Raw genomic sequence first — 17057 nt, 5'->3', positions numbered from 1 at the left:
GGTCACCAGTGCTAGTAACTATTAGCATTATTTGTTTAAGGCAATTTAGCTCAGTATGCTTAGAGCTGTGTGGTCAGATTGTTTATTTATTCTACCTTTCTATCAAGCCCTGACTGTCGAATGCCATGTGTGTTTCTTAGCAGAACTCTCTCACCACCTTATTTTAAGAATTTGGCCAGGGGCCCGGTTGTAGGTAATAAATGTGGTGTTGTCACTACACTGAGAGGGAGGGTTGAGGCTAAAAGGGGGGTGGAGAAGGAGAAGAAAACAGAATAGAATCAGGGTGAGATGAGATGCTGTTTTTGAATCTATAGCCCAGTTTCCAGTAAGCATGTCCATACAAAAAAATAGAAAGTGTCTCCATGTTTCAGAGGGAGTTTAAACCATGAAGCTGTATGCATCATTGTTGTACACAACACCTAAATCAGTCCGGGACTTCCGTGCGTGATGGTTTCAGGTATTGCCTGCTGCAACACTGTCACAGTAACACCACTGCCATGGCAACAGGCTCCGTTTGTGTGGGTGGTGGGGTGGGGGTGGGTCACTAAGTTTTGATTGACTGCCAGTTAGACAGGTGGTGTAGAATTCAATATGGATAACATGATCCATTTAGCTTTTTTACTTGGCTCTCTATTGGAATAGTTGATGCACTAATCAGCTTGACTTGTATTTTTTGTAATTTTGCTAATTGGTTTGACATAAAACACACACCAGTTCTGTATATAAGCTGCATTTGGAGTTCTAATAAAATTTGTTTATACATTTAATTATTGAACAATAAAAGAATTACACATTACAATCACAAATGTTGAAGCTATTTTATGCCTTTATTGTTCTGACTGCATGTTAAGCAGCACATGTTGGCCTGTGTTTAATAATGGGGATATTTTGCATTGTGATCCAGTATAAAGGTATAACTCTGCTTATCATCTTGTAATAACGACACACATTTTGAAAGACCTTGTGATGTAAAATTCGGCCATGTGTTTTATATATAAATGGATTGTTGCCCTGTCCAGGGTGTTTCTGCATTGCGCCCAGTTTTTCCCTGTGGTTCCAAGCCTGCTGCGATCCTGACCAGGATGACATGCTTGATGAAAATGAAATTAAAATCTATTTGTCATTTTTCTAACCAGTATTGTTTTCTGTAAATCCAGACTCCTACAATCCTACAAAAAATATATCTGGATTAAAGAAGCTCCAGGTCACCTATGAACACACAGCTCTACTTTCTATGTGATTATTAGCCTTACAACTTACAGGTTACATTGCTGGTTGGGTTCTTTGCCTGTGTTGGGCCCAGGACTCTATGCCCCATAAGCACGTTTGCATGTTGTTCTCTTGTGACTTAAACACAGCTAAGGTTCAAGGTACGTCAATTTAGAAATACATCGCTGGCATCACACTTATGGTATAACATTTTCTCTTAGCCCAAATTAATTTTTCTTCTGACTGTATTAAAAGCACAAGACTTGTGCTGCCTCATCAGTTGGCCTAGTCTCTGTCCCTTTCATTACCTCAAAGAACAACATTCCTTATTGATCTTAAATTAAACACTGGTAAAAAAAAACTCTCTGTTAGGGCTGCTCGGGTGGCGCAGCGGTAAAAACACATGCTGGAACCAGAGCTGGGATCTCAAATACAGTTGGGCCAAAAAGTATTTAGTCAGCCACTGATTGTGCAGGTTCTCCTACTTAGAAAGATGAGAGAGGTCTGTAATTTTCATCATAGGTACACTTCAACTATGAGAGACAAAATGAGGAAAAAAAAATCCAGGAAATCACATTGTAGGATTTTTAAAGAATTTATTTGTAAATTATGGTGGAAAATAAGTATTTGGTCACCCACAAACAAGCAGGATTTCTGGCTCTCACAGACCTGTAACTTCTTCTTTAAGAAGCTCTTCTGTCCTCCACTCGTTACCTGTATTAATGGCACCTGTTTGACCTCGTTATCTGTATAAAAGACACCTGTCCACAGCCTCAAACAGTCAGACTCCAAACTCAACCATGGCCAAGACCAAAGAGCTGTCGAAGGACACCAGGAAGAAAATTGTAGACCTGCACCAGGCTGGGAAGAGTGAATCTACAATAGGCAAGCAGGTTGGTGTGAATAAATCAACTGTGGGAGCAATTGTAAGAAAATGGAAGACATACAAGACCATTGATAATCTCCCCCAATCCCGTGGGGTCAAAATGATCATGAGAACGGTGAGCAAAAATCCCAGAACTACACGGAGGGACCTGATGAATGACCTGCAGAGAGCTGGGACCAAAGTAACAAAGGCTACCATCAGTAACGCTGAGAGGGACTCAAATCCTGCAGTGCCAGACGTGTCCCCCTGCTTAAGCCAGTACATGTCCAGGCCCGTCTGAAGTTTGCCAGAGAGCATATGGATGATCCAGAAGAGGATTGGGAGAATATCATGTGGTCAGATGAAACCAAAATGGAACTTTTTGGTAAAAACTCAACTCGTCGTGTTTGGAGGAAGAAGAATGCTGAGTTGCATCCCAAGAACACCGTACCTACTGTGAAGCATGGGAATAGAAACATCATGCTTTGCGGCTGTTTTTCTGCAAAGGGGACAGGACGACTGATCCTGTCCTGGGTTAAGGGAAGAATGAACGGGGCCATGTATCGTGAGATTTTAAGCCAAAACCTCCTTCCATCAGTGAGAGCATTGAAGATGGAACGTGGCTGGGTCTTCCAGCATGACAGTGATCCCAAACACACCGCTCGGGCAACGAAGGAGTGGCTCCCTAAAAAGCATTTTAAGGTCCTGGAGTGGCATAGCCAGTCTCCAGACCTCAACCCCATAGAAAATTTGTGGAGGGAGTTGAAAGTCTGTGTTGCCCAGCGACAGCCCCAAAACATCACTGCTCTAGAGGAGATCTGCATGGAGGAATGGGCCAAAATACCAGCTGTAGCTGTAGTGTGTGCAAACCTGGTGAAGACTTACAGGAAACGTTTGACCTCTGTCATTGCCAACAAAGGTTATGTTACAAAGTATTGAGTTATTGACCAAATACTTATTTTCCACCATAATTTACAAATAAATTTTTTAAAAATCCTACAATGTGATTTCCTGGATTTTTTTTTCTCATTTTGTCTCTCATAGTTGAAGTGTACCTATGATGAAAATTACAGACCTCTCTCATCTTTCTAAGTAGGAGAACTTGCACAATCAGTGGCTGACTAAATACTTTTTGGCCCCACTGTACTTCGTATCAAATCTTAGCTCTGCCTTGCCGGCTGAGGATGAGCGGCCACATGAACAACGATTGGCCTGTTGTTCAGATGGGCGGGACTAAGTCGGATGGGGTCCCTCGCTTATGACTGGTACAATTACGACCTCTGCTGGCTGATTGATGGCGCCTGCACAGAGATGAGAAAAGAATGCTCTTAGGGTGTGTCCCTCCGTACACGCGGCTAGGCTGCACTGCACTCGTCAAAGTGTAGGTGATAAGATGCATACGGCATACTGCCCACGTGTGGGAGGGGGCGTGGGTTAGCTTTGTTCTCCTCAATCAGAGCAGGGATCGGCATTGGTGGAGAGGAAGCATGACGCAATGGGAAAATTGGATGCGCTAAAAAGGGGAGAAAAGGGGGAGAAAATGCATAAATATATATAAATATAAATTCAGTCTGTTATCATGCTAATAAAGACTAAAGACACCTTGCTGTACTACCCTTGATCTTTTTAAAAACTCTTGTATTACCAACACAACAAGTAAATCTGATGGCAAGACTGGTACAGAGCACTGCATACACATTCCACAGTTTTGGATGGCTGCACTACTATAAAATTAAGACTACAGAATTAATACAAACCCATCATATAGGGTTTTGAGCTTATTGGGTTTAGAAGCATCAGCATTCTGGTTTTTGCTTTCAATTAAATTTTAAGAGCACTGGTTAATGGTTATTGTGGGTAATAATGTACTGTACATGTACTTGAGGTGTTACTTTAACAGGAATCTGTTTGTGTGTCCACAGAAAAAATAGCTCTGATGTCCCCAGATAACGAGGTGCAGAAGAGTGATGTATCCTCCAGCAGTCACAATATACTGGAAAAGGAGGCTCTGGGCCCTCTTCTTCTTGAGGTACATGGGATTTGTAGATTTTGTCGTTTGTTTATTCTGAAATTGTTTTGGGTAATAACCAATACAACATTGCTGCAAGAATAGTCATACTGGTAAAAACATAAAAATTATTTGCTGGCCCACTTCCACTGAGATCCAGGTTCAGGGTATGTGTCTGTAGATGTGTGGTATGTGTCTGACTGAAGCCCAGTAATGAGTAGGCACCCTGTCCAGGGTATTCCTGCTCTGCACCCAGTGTTTCCACTGAGACTGTGCCAGTCACTACAAGGATAAATGGTTGATAAAAATGGAAAAAAGTAAAAAAATAAATAAATAAAAAAAAAATAAATAAATAAAAAAGTTTAAGGGTAAGTGTAAAGCAATGCAAATATACCTTTTACCACTGTTATACCAACAAAAATGCCATAAATCTCATTTGGCAACCAGAATATACATTTTAACAGAAGATATGCCACTAGTTGGTAGTCCATATCAGGTTAATTTTTCAAACAGCTTCCATTACTTACTATACATGTTGATAAGCCTAAACATTTAGAACTTCCCTAAAATGTTCATGACAATGCTTATCTCATAACAGTTGTTCTTGTGAGTGTCAAAGAAATTTCACTATCTTGTGTTGCTGGCATTTACTGGTAGTACACGTGGTAAATGCAGCAGATACGATCAGCATAAAGACCTCAGTGACTTTGATAAGGGCCAAATCATTATGTGTTGACAACTGGGTTGAAGTATCTCAGAAACAGCAAGGGTGGCTTACAGCCAACCAAAAACAGTGGTCCGAGAAGAGATAAGCCACAAACCACAGACAGGTTTTTTGTTGGCCAAGACTAATTAATGCCAGTACACATGAAGGCTCTGGCATTTGGTACGGATCATCAGAAGTGTTACACACAGGGCATCAAATCCTTTTGTGTATGGGGCAAGTCAAAGTGCCCCTGCTAACTGTCCACCATTGAAAGCACCTACAATGAGCACACAGTATCGGAACTGGACATTGGAGCAACGGAAGAAGTACGAATGATACCTGCGGAAAAGATGGCATCAGGATTCACTATTAGACCATTCATCTTGCAGCCTACAGAAATCAGAAGGATCTGCTGGTAATGTCCTGGCACCAGATACCACAGGAGTCCCTCAGAGTCATGTGAAGTTGATGTCTCAGTGGCTTAGAGCTGTTTTTGACAGCATATTAGGCAGGTAGTTTTAACGTTTTGATTGGTGTATAATCACATGCACACTCCTGGTACTGGTATGTAACACCTATCTTGTCATTGTTTTCAATTCAGTTAGGAACTGTTAGCTGCTGGAAATAAATTTAGCTTATCAGACTGGTCAAAGATTTTTTTTTCCACTTTCTTTTCTTTCACCTTTTTTCCTCTTTTAACTTGTACCTTTCTTTCAGGCATTGGACGGCTTCTTCTTTGTGGTGAACCGTGAAGGCAGAATTGTGTTTGTGTCAGAGAACGTCACCAACTACCTTGGTTACGCTCAGGAGGAGCTGATGACCTCAAGTGTCTACAGCATCCTGCATGTTGGTGACCACAACGAGTTTGTGCGCAACTTGCTACCCAAGAGCCTTGGTGAGTGAGTTTAAAAAAAAAAAAACATTGCTGTATAGTCATCCTGTTGACAAAGAGGCGACTGGTACTTGATCACTGGTACTTGTGTATCTATAAGCAATGAGTGCTTAATGAGCTAATCACAATAAAATGCAGGTATTTATTAGATTTTTTTTAACACCTAATGAAAGATCACCTTCATTTCAGCCCGTTATTCAGTGTATACATTCTCATTAGTAGAGCTCTTGTGGCTTACCACAGGTATGCATGTGCATTTATTCTGCAGAGAGAAAAGAGTTCTGAAGTGTTCTACAGCATCTCAAACCACATACAGGGGAAAAAATAGTATAATATAGTGCAACACTGACTGGATTATTATTTAGCAGGGTTGTTGTTCTCGAAACAGGTCTTGATTTCATGGACTTTCAGACCATGGTATACTGGTCTGGTCTTATTTCGCTCTTAAAGCCTTTTTGTTCCAGTTTTGTCTTAAACAATGCCCCCTTCCCTTAATTAATTCTTATTAATAAGAATATGAAAATTAGTGATTGATTTTATAGTGGTAGCCTAGTGGGTAGAGCTTTAGGCTATCACTTGGAAGATTGTGGGTTTGAATCCTGGGCTCTGCCATGCAGCCACTGTTTGGCTTCTGAGCAAGGCTTTTAACTTTCTCAACTACAGAAATTACACCTGCCTCTAGACCCCAGATGATTATTTTATTATTATTGTTGTTGTTGTTGTTATTAAAGAACCTATATCATGTGACGTTTGTGAGGGTAATGTTTTCCATCATGTTAGCATAGATATTTTTAAGCAATACTTTATTCTAGCACACAGCCACACTGTACCAGCTATGAATGTGATGACAGCATAAAAATCACTATCTATCTAGGGTGCAGTCTTGTAGACTTCTTGTGCTAAAAAAGTATTTAAACCCAGATAACATCAAAGTATTTAGGTGCGTAATTGAGTAAGTGCCATGCGATTGTGTATGAATAGTATGTGGACAGTCCGTCATGCTGCTCAATACCAGTTCAGATGTTGGCGTTTATTAGCATAACTTACTTCTTAGTCGTTGAAATAATTCATCCACCACCTCAATATTACAAAAATGTAATTAAACTAAAAGCTTTAGTACGTGTAGAGATGCTACTCAAATCTTATTACTAACAGTATCAGATCTGCTGCTTTCCCACTATCAGATTACTAAAGTGCATGCAGTAGATGGATTACACACACAGGTCTATAGGCTGTATGCTGAGGCAGTGAAGCATTGTGGGCACTTTGCTGCTCAGTTGAGAAAATAACCAATTATAAGCATTCTTGATTTCAAAAGTTATTTACCACAGGTAGTCACATGAGCTGTCTGAGAATTCTGATTAGTGGCGTATGTAGACTCCAGAGTATTCCATGATCAGATTATTTATATGGTTTTGATTTGATGAACAGTTGCAGTAAGTCCTGTGTTATGTCACATGATGCCAGGATTGGTCTTGACAGTGTTCTACTATGATAGATGCTTTACATTGCATTTTAATTTTTGCTTAGTGAAAAACGTTTAGGTTTGTGTGATTACACAGATGCATGAGTGCCCAGTATAGAGACATATGGCTTCTATGCACAACACAGCGCAACAATATCACTCCAGAGAAACATTAACATTATGCTACAGTCTACAGGTACACTCACTCAGCACTTTAATTGGTACAGGTTTTGGCTACAGGCATCTATATTGCCAAAAGTATTCGCTCGTCTGCCTTCACATGCATTTGAACTTAAGTGACATCCCATTCTTAATCCATAGGGTTTAATATGATGTCGGCCCACCCTTTGCAGCTATAACAGCTTCAACTCTTCTGGGAAGGCTTTCCACAAGGTTTATGGGAATTTTTGACCATTCTTCCAGAAGCGCATTTGTGAGGTCAGACACTGATGTTGGACGAGAAGGCCTGGCTCGCAGTCTCCGCTCTAATTAATCCCAAAGGTGTTCTATTGGGTTGAGGTCAGGCCAGTCAAGTTCTTCCACACCAAACTCGCTCATCCATGTATTTATGGACCTTGCCTTGTGCACTGGTGAGCAGTCATGTTGGAACACGAAGGGGCCATCCCCAAACTGTTTCCACAATGTTGGGAGCATGAAATTGTCCAAAATCTCTTGGTATCCTGAAGCATTAAGAGTTCCTTTCACTGGAACTAAGGGCCGAGCCCAACTCCTGAAAATCATCCCCATACCATAATCCCCCCTCCACCTACACTAGGCACAATGCAGTCAGACAAGTACCGTTCTCCTGGCAACCACCAAGCCCAGACTCATCCATCAGATTTCCAGACGGAGAAGCGTGATTCGTTACTCCAGAGAACACGTCTCCACTGCCAGTCCAGTGTCGGCATGCTTTACACCACTGCATCTGATGCTTTGCATTGCGCTTGGTGATGTAAGGCTTGGATGCAGCTGCTCGGCCATGGAAACCCATTCCATGAAGCTCTACACTCTGTTCTTGAGCTAATCTGAAGGCCACATGAAATTTGGAGGTCTGTAGTGATTGACTCTGCAGAAAGTTGGCGACCTCTGCGCACTATGCGCCTCAGCATCCGCTGAGTTGCTGTTGTTCCAAATTGCTTCCACTTTGTTATAATACCACTGACAGTTGACTGTGGAATATTTAGTAGCAAGGAAATTTCACGACTGGACTTGTTGCACAGGTGGCATCCTATCATGGTACCACGCTGGAATTCACTGAGCTCCTGAGAGCGACCCATTCTTTCACAAATGTTTGTAGAAGCAGTCTGCATGCCTAGGTGCTTGGTTTTATACACCTGTGGCCATGGAAGTGCTTGGAACACCTGAATTAAATGATTTGGATGGGTGAGTGAATACTTACCCAATATAGTGTAATTGTAGCTCATCTTTTACTCTGTACACTTAATGTACAGCATTTTTCATTAAAAGGGGCCTTTATAGGACCCTAAATGAGATAGTATTTGGGTGGTGGACCATTCTTAGCACTGCAATGACAGTATCATGGTGATAACATGGCAGTTTGTGTTGTTCTGGTTCGAGGTGTATCAGCACATGTTGTTCAGATTTTTAAATGTTATTTAAACTTACTGATCTCTTTATTGAGAACACATTGTTAACACTGGTTGTAGGTGTACAGCTAGAGACTAGAGCTATTTTAGTTTTTCATGCAAAATATGTTCTTTTTCTTCTTGATAAATGTGGTGCATGAGGCGTGACAAAGTGTACCGAGCAACAAATGGGCTATAGTAAAGTATAAGAGACAGGGAATGAACCCTAGTTGCTAAGGTAATAACTGAGTTGGACTGGTGTTCTGTCCAGAGTGGTTGTGTTTATGGACCACAGTCCATTTTGACTGCAGCATTTGCAAAAATGTGATATAACCTGTCATGTCATTCAAAATTTAGACCCCCACTGCATGAACATTTTAGTTTTTAGTGGAAATTCATTGTTTTTTTAAGTATTGATGAACTTCCAATCCAGACCTACATCTTATCTGTGATGACCATAAAGAAACAAATGACAACATGACTGTTATATCACTGCAGTTCAACTGCTCTTTATGTTTTATGCCAATATGTCACATTTGTCGTGACACATTTGCCAGTCAGGTACTTTTATCTGAACCAGGGTTTAGGTGTAATGTTACCTTGTGTGTGTGTGTGTGTGTGTGTGTGTGTGTGTGTGTTTGTGCGTGCGTGCGCAGTGAATGGGGTGCCATGGCCGCAGGAGCAGGGTCGACGGAACAGCCACACGTTTAACTGCAGATTGCTGAGGAGACCTCCGGATGAGGCGGATGCAGAAAACCAGGAGGCGAGGCAACAGTATGAGCCCATGCAGTGTTTCACCGTGTCCCAGCCTAGAGCAATGCAGGAAGAGGGTGAAGGTGAAAAATACACACAGTCTCTGAACACTAGTGTGAACAAGTGTTATGAACATTTGTGGTATATACAGTGGATATAAAACATCTATAAAACGATGCAACTTGGTAAATGTGATGAAAATACTAATACTGAATTTCAAAGACACTTTAAATGATGGCAGGTTTGTACTGGCTACTATTTAACATAAGTTTGAATGTGATTTGTTAATTTTAAATCCAGCCACACCCCCAATTATATTAAAGAGAATGTGCACAGTTATGGAACAAAATGTATGGTCCATAGACTTTTTATACCCACTGTATATATCTTAATATCATTATTTAGTAAGAATTGAAGCTTAATAAGTCTTCCAAGCTTAATAATATCCAAAGTGTGGATGTTAAATGTTATATTTTTTTCTCTAAAGCTGCAGACCCATACCCAGACTGGGAAGGCCTGTACCTAAAACACATCTTCTCTGACACATATGCAGTTACCAACTGCTTCTTTTTCACATGCTCGAGGTGATTCACACAGGGATCAGTATATAACGTGCTGCGAGTCACGCTCTGATCTCCATTATTTACTATCCTTGTGCAGGCACCATAAACCAGCCAGCAGAGCCACAATTGCAGAAGAAATGAAGAGTCCCTTTCGGGCGCCCTCCCTCAGGCACAGCCAATCATGTCTGTGTAGGCCCCGGCTGGCCGATAGAGCCAAACTCAAGAGCTTGAGATCTCAGAGTCTTAAAGCAGTCTTTAAAATCTGTTTGTTTGTATGTGGAATAGTACACATGCATAGTGAAGTATTACACAACTCTTGATTTGTAAAGTAATCCTAGTCTTTATAACTTATACCCCTGTCTGCATTGTTCGGCTTATGCTCAACTTAACACAAAGGACTTTTGCTTTGTGCCAGCGCTGCTACTCTAACACACTGACCTTGCTGAATCACAACGATCAGCTGTGTGAAATTACATAATTGCAGGCATCGTTTTGCATTACGTTTTATGTTTTTGCTTTAAAATGAGCATGGCAGCATATGTTGCCTGTTTCTATAAACGTTGGCATTAGTGATACTTAGCAAAATGTCTTATGCCATTGTGCAATATGTTCATTTATAGAGCTGAAGCACTGCCTTCTCAGTGGATAGAAGGGTATACAATCCATTTACCTACAATTACTTTGATATGGACTCAAATAAAATAGCATTTGTAAGATGTTGCATTGCAGTGGTTGTACTAATTACACTTTGTAAAAAGGATCACTGATAAGGTGCTCGGGTAGTGCAGTGGTTTAGTGCAGTGGTTTAGTGCAGTGGTTTAGCACACCACTGCAGAGTGTTGGAACTCGTGTGTTGAATCTCAGCAGAGCCACTGACCTGGTATGACGTCCACACAAACACAGTTGGCCATGTTTGAAGGAGGGAAGTTTGGACAAGGTCTCCTCCCACTAGTCCGTGTGCCTGCGTGATTTGAGGGTGAGGGGTTTGTCGTGGTAGGTCAATTGAAGCAGGGCTGTCTGTACGCTGGCTTTGTGTGAAAACCCAACACTGGTAGAGGATAAGAAGCAGCCGCACATATGACTGCAAGCCGATATGACGGGCAAGCCGTAGCCTAGTGCTTAAGGTACTGGACTAGTAACCAGAAGGTCGCTGGTTCAAGCCCCACCACTGCCAGGTTGCTGCTGTTGGGCCTTTGAGCAAGGCCCTTAACCCTCAATTGCTCATTGTATACTGTACCTGTAATGTAAGTCACTTTGGATAAAGGCATCTGCTAAATGCCGAAAATGTATACAGTGGGGCCAAAAAGTATTTAGTCAGCCACTGATTGTGCAAGTTCTCCTACTTAGAAAGATGAGAGAGGTCTGTAATGTTCATCATAGGTACACTTCAACTGTGAGAGACAAAATGAGAAAAAGAAAATCCAGGAAATCACATTTGTAGGATTTTTTAAAGAATTTATTTGTAAATTATGGTGGAAAATACAGGGGTTGGACAAAATAACTGAAACACTTGGTTTTAGACCACAATAATTTATTAGTATGGTGTAGGACCTCCTTTTGCGGCCAATACAGCGTCAATTCGTCTTGGAAATGACATATACAAGTCCTGCACAGTGGTCAGAGGGATTTTAAGCCATTCTTCTTGCAGGATAGTGGCCAGGTCACTACGTGATGCTGGTGGAGGAAAACGTTTCCTGACTCGCTTCTCCAAAACACCCCAAAGTGGCTCAATAATATTTAGATCTGGTGACTGTGCAGGCCATGGGAGATGTTCAACTTCACTTTCATGTTCATCAAACTAATCTTTCACCAGTCTTGCTGTGTGTATTGGTGCATTGTCATCCTGATACACGGCACCGCCATTGGATGCACATGGTCCTCCAGAATGGTTCGGTAGTCCTTGGCAGTGACGCGCCCATCTAGCACAAGTATTGGGCCAAGGGAATGCCATGATATGGCAGCCCAAACCATCACTGATCCACCCCCATGCTTCACTCTGGGCATGCAACAGTCTGGGTGGTACGCTTCTTTGGGGCTTCTCCACACCGTAACTCTCCCGGATGTGGGGAAAACAGTAAAGGTGGACTCATCAGAGAACAATACATGTTTCACATTGTCCACAGCCCAAGATTTGCGCTCCTTGCACCATTGAAACCGACGTTTGGCATTGGCACGAGTGACCAAAGGTTTGGCTATAGCAGCCCGGCCGTGTATATTGACCCTGTGGAGCTCCCGACGGACAGTTCTGGTGGAAACAGGAGAGTTGAGGTGCACATTTAATTCTGCCGTGATTTGGGCAGCCGTGGTTTTATGTTTTTGGGATACAATCCGGGTTAGCACCCGAACATCCCTTTCAGACAGCTTCCTCTTGCGTCCACAGTTAATCCTGTTGGATGTGGTTTGTCCTTCTTGGTGGTATGCTGACATTACCCTGGATACCGTGGCTCTTGATACATCACAAAGACTTGCTGTCTTGGTCACAGATGCGCCAGCAAGACGTGCACCAACAATTTGTCCTCTTTTGAACTCTGGTATGTCACCCATAATGTTGTGTGCATTGCAATATTTTGAGCAAAACTGTGCTCTTACCCTGCTAATTGAACCTTCACACTCTGCTCTTACTGGTGCAATGTGCAATTAATGAAGATTGGCCACCAGACTGGTCCAATTTAGCCATGAAACCTCCCACACTAAAATGACAGGTGTTTCAGTTATTTTGTCCAACCCCTGTAAGTATTTGGTCAATAACAAAAGTTCAACTCAATACTTTGTAACATAACCTTTGTTGGCAATGACAGAGGTCAAATGTTTCCTGTAAGTCTTCACCAGGTTTGCACACACTGTAGCTGGTATTTTGGCCCATTCCTCCATGCAGATCTCCTCTAGAGCAGTGATGTTTTGGGGCTGTCGCTGGGCAACATGGACTTTCAACTCCCTCCACAAATTTTCTATGGGGTTGAGGTCTGGAGACTGGCTAGGCCACTCCAGGACCTTGAAATGCTTTTTACGGAGCCACTCCTTCGTTGCCCGAGCGGTGTGTTTGGGGTCATTGTCATGCTGGAAGACCCAGCCACGTTCCATCTTCAATGCTCTCACTGATGGAAGGAGGTTTTGGCTTAAAATCTCACGATACATGGCCCCGTTCATTCTTCCCTTAACACGGATCAGTCGTCCTGTCCCCTTTGCAGAAAAACAGCCCCAAAGCATGATGTTTCCACCCCCATGCTTCACAGTAGGTATGGTGTTCTTGGGATGCAACTCAGCATTCTTCTTCCTCCAAACACGATGAGTTGAGTTTTTACCAAAAAGTTCCATTTTGGTTTCATCAGACCACATGATATTCTCCCAATCCTCTTCTGGATCATCCATATGCTCTCTGGCAAACTTCAGACGGGCCTGGACATGTACTGGCTTAAGCAGGGGGACACACCTGGCACTGCAGGATTTGAGTCCCTCTCGGTGTAGTGTGTTACTGATGGTAGCCTTTGTACTTTGGTCCCAGCTCTCTGCAGGTCATTCATCAGGTCCCTCCGTGTAGTTCTGGGATTTTCGCTCACCGTTCCCATGATCATTTTGACCCCACGGGATGAGATCTTGCGTGGGGCCCCAGATCGAGGGAGATTATCAATGGTCTTGTATGTCTTCCATTTTCCTACAATTGCTCCCACAGTTGATTTATTCACCCCAACCTGCTTGCCTATTGTAGATTCACTCTTCCCAGCCTGGTGCAGGTCTACAATTTTCTTCCTGGTGTCCTTCGACAGCTCTTTGGTCTTGGCCATGGTTGAGTTTGGAGTCTGACAGTTTGAGGCTGTGGACAGGTGTCTTTTATACAGATAACGAGGTCAAACAGGTGCCATTAATACAGGTAACGAGTGGAGGACAGAAGAGCTTCTTAAAGAAGAAGTTACAGTTCTGTGAGAGCCAGAAATCTTGCTTGTTTGTGGGTGACCAAATACTTATTTTCCACCATAATTTACAAATAAATTCTTTAAAAATCCTACAATGTGATTTCCTGGATTTTTTTTTCTCATTTTGTCTCTCATAGTTGAAGTGTACCTATGATGAAAATAACAGACCTCTCTCATCTTTCTAAGTAGGAGAACTTGCACAATCAGTGGCTGACTAAATACTTTTTGGCCCCACTGTATGTAAATGTAAATATGACACATGGCGGAGGGATTGTGTTGTGATCCGGCACTCCTGAATCAGATTGGGGATTGTGCTAGTGGTAATACACAAACGAGTCACATTATTATGATCACTTCCTACTTTTGACAGCGGCAGCAAGTAGCTCATGAAGGAGGTCATGTTTTGTGAGGTCTAGCTTGGTGGGCATATAATGTGTGTGATAGGCTGTCTGCACGTTTCCTTCGTTGCTGTCTTTGGTAAAAGTAACATGGGTAAATTTGACTTCCCTGGGGCGGATTGGATCTTTCAGCAGTACAATGCGACATGTCACACGGCTAGAAATGTCCGACATTGGTTAAAAGAGCATGACCAAGACTTCAAATACTACCCTGCCCCCCTAAATCCCCCAGTTTTGAACTCAACTGAGCATCTGTCGGACCACCTTGATCGCCGTGTTCGCTCTATGGATCCTCTCCCACACTCCCTCTAGCAGCTCTGAGATGCACAGCAGTCAGCATGGCTCCAGATACCTGTGCCAACCTACTAGTCACTCTCACATGTCTAGCTGCTGGTACACGGTTACTCTGGATATTAGCTGGTGGTCATAATAATGTGACTCAACTGTGTATTAGTGGTGAGGTGTATAGTATTTTCGTAAATCAAGTAGGTAATATTTAGTTTTCGTGTGAAAAAATTTGACTTTAAGTATCCAGAGATGTTGCTATGAGGCTATAAGATTATAAGGTTTTTGTTACAGATTAAGACTAAAGTGAATTAGCATTAACACAATATTAGATTATATTTATCTTGGGAAACCACCTCATAAAACACACTGCTCTGAGCTGCTTTTGGCAGAGTTCCTAGTTTATTTACGAAACTCTGCATGAATCATTGTTCCACCACACTCTGACCTTTGTCCCCCACCCTCTCTCTCTCTTTCTTACTCGCTCTTTTTTTTTTTTAGTAAACGTGAATAATAAAACTTTAACTTTTTGACTAAACTGCTAACAAAACAATAAAAAACATTTTCTTAAATGCATTAAATGAGGAATTTAAATGGTAAGAGTGTATCTGTGATAAATACAGCACTACATTTCAGTTGCAGCTTGCAGCCAAGCCTTGTTTACTATGTAAATATAGAAGAATAGTAAAAAGACAATGGAACATTCTGAGGTTTGTAAACGTGTAAAACTCTTTTTATGTGTGTGTGTTTCACAGACTTGCAAAGCTGCCTTATCTGCATAGCGTGCCGCACGCCCCGTCCACCGCCAATCCCTGTCAGCGCGGAATCCTTCATAACCAAGCAAGACCCCACAGGTAGCTTGTTCACAAACATTTAGCTCCCAGATCAACAGAGCTCACTGAACAGTTCCAGAGTGAGGACCGGGCCCTCCCATGCAAATTTGACCTTTCATGCTCTGTCAGCTTTAGTTCCAGATGTTTGAGGATAAGGCAGCGTTCAGATGACTGTGACATTTTTTTATTTTTTAGCCAAAAATAATTTTGCGTGTCATTTGTGTTATGGCGACCTAAAAACCATCTGTGTGTGTGTGTGTGTGTGTGTATACAGGGAAAATTATCTCTATTGAGACAAGTTCTCTAAGAGCCACAGGCCGGCCAGGCTGGGAGGACCTGGTCAGGAAGTGCATCTATGCATTTTTCCAGCCTCAGGGCAGAGAACCCTCCCATGCCAAAAAGCTGCTACAAGAGGGTATGTACCTAAACCACCATTATACATAAATAACACTGGTGTGATCTACAGGAGCTACTATGTGGTTGTAGCAGTACACACAGGCTTTCAATCGATACAAATGTGGACATCCTGAGAGCAATGGAATGGAAATAACTAAATGGGGGTGTTTTAAAAATGGGGTTAAAATTGCCTGGCTCTTTCTTGTATGGTTTGTAATGTTATGGTATGTGATGAATTGAAAACATCACATATGGTATGTGATGTAATATAATGTTCTTAATCCAAAACGGACTGTACTCATGGTCATTCTCCATTGCACTGTACCCTATGGTACATTTAAGCAATAGAACACGAGGGAATGTGGTTATAACAGCCGTGATGTTATTCACTCGCACCACAGACTGTGAAATAAGATATTTCACATGTAATAGGCAATTTGCTGTGAAATTAAAACTTTACGGTTTGTGTTTAGCGATCAAACAATTTTAATTCGCGTAGCATTCAAGTGTCTCGTGTTTACTGGTTAATTTGCACTATGAGGCACTCCTAGCAATCCTGCGGCAATTCAGTTAGCAATCTCTTAGTTAAAATGTCGAGGATGTTGAAGTCTAAAGCAGCTGAAAACATTACTCGGGTAACTGAGTTTGGAAAATTCCCAACCAATTCTGTGATAGCACAGCGCCACCCGAGCACCATGTAACCGAGAGCTGCTTTAGGTCAGCTGATAAGTTGCAAGCTCTCAGCAGTGTCTGATCAGAAGAGAAAGTGCAACAAGGCCTCAGGTCTATCGTTTGAAATAAAAATAAATTTTTTGAACAATTTCACAGAGTTTGCAATACATGGTGTACCAGAGGTCAGCAAAGCGGTGGCGTGGGAAAAAAAAGAACAGGCCTACAGAAAAATTAACGACCACAGTGGGGCAAACCACCAGTGTTGTTGCTGCTGCTGCTTTTGTTTACATATATCATTGCATATTTACCTTTAGCATCTGGTGGAGAATGCCATCACATTCTCATCTTCATCAAACTTCTCCTATTTTCACAGGTTACCTATTGCAGTGACAGTAGCTTGTTATGTATGGTATGGATAGTTCTGGATTTGGATGTGTACTGTATGGTTCCAACACCTCATACTACCAAACTCATTAAACTGGTGATCGTGATCCATTCAAAAATTTGGCATTTAG

The 17057-nt window shown here is 42.0% G+C and overlaps 1 protein-coding gene across 5 annotated transcripts in view; it reads left to right on the top strand.

Annotated features, from left to right (window-relative positions):
• The window catches only part of LOC134320568 (costars family protein ABRACL), a 170723-nt gene that overhangs the window by 85513 nt on the left and 68153 nt on the right, over positions 1-17057 (top strand). For all 5 annotated transcript variants that reach the window (XM_063002022.1, XM_063002020.1, XM_063002021.1 and 2 more), the window contains exons 5-9: positions 3997-4103; positions 5506-5683; positions 9388-9567; positions 15397-15495; positions 15749-15889. In XM_063002022.1, the coding sequence (XP_062858092.1) occupies positions 3997-4103; positions 5506-5683; positions 9388-9567; positions 15397-15495; positions 15749-15889 (705 nt within the window). The remainder of the gene's footprint in view (positions 1-3996; positions 4104-5505; positions 5684-9387; positions 9568-15396; positions 15496-15748; positions 15890-17057) is intronic.

The sequence above is a fragment of the Trichomycterus rosablanca genome, chromosome 9 (genome assembly GCF_030014385.1).
Source record: "Trichomycterus rosablanca isolate fTriRos1 chromosome 9, fTriRos1.hap1, whole genome shotgun sequence".
NCBI classification, from domain to species: domain Eukaryota; kingdom Metazoa; phylum Chordata; class Actinopteri; order Siluriformes; family Trichomycteridae; genus Trichomycterus; species Trichomycterus rosablanca.
This window is presented reverse-complemented; position numbering and strand designations above follow the sequence as displayed.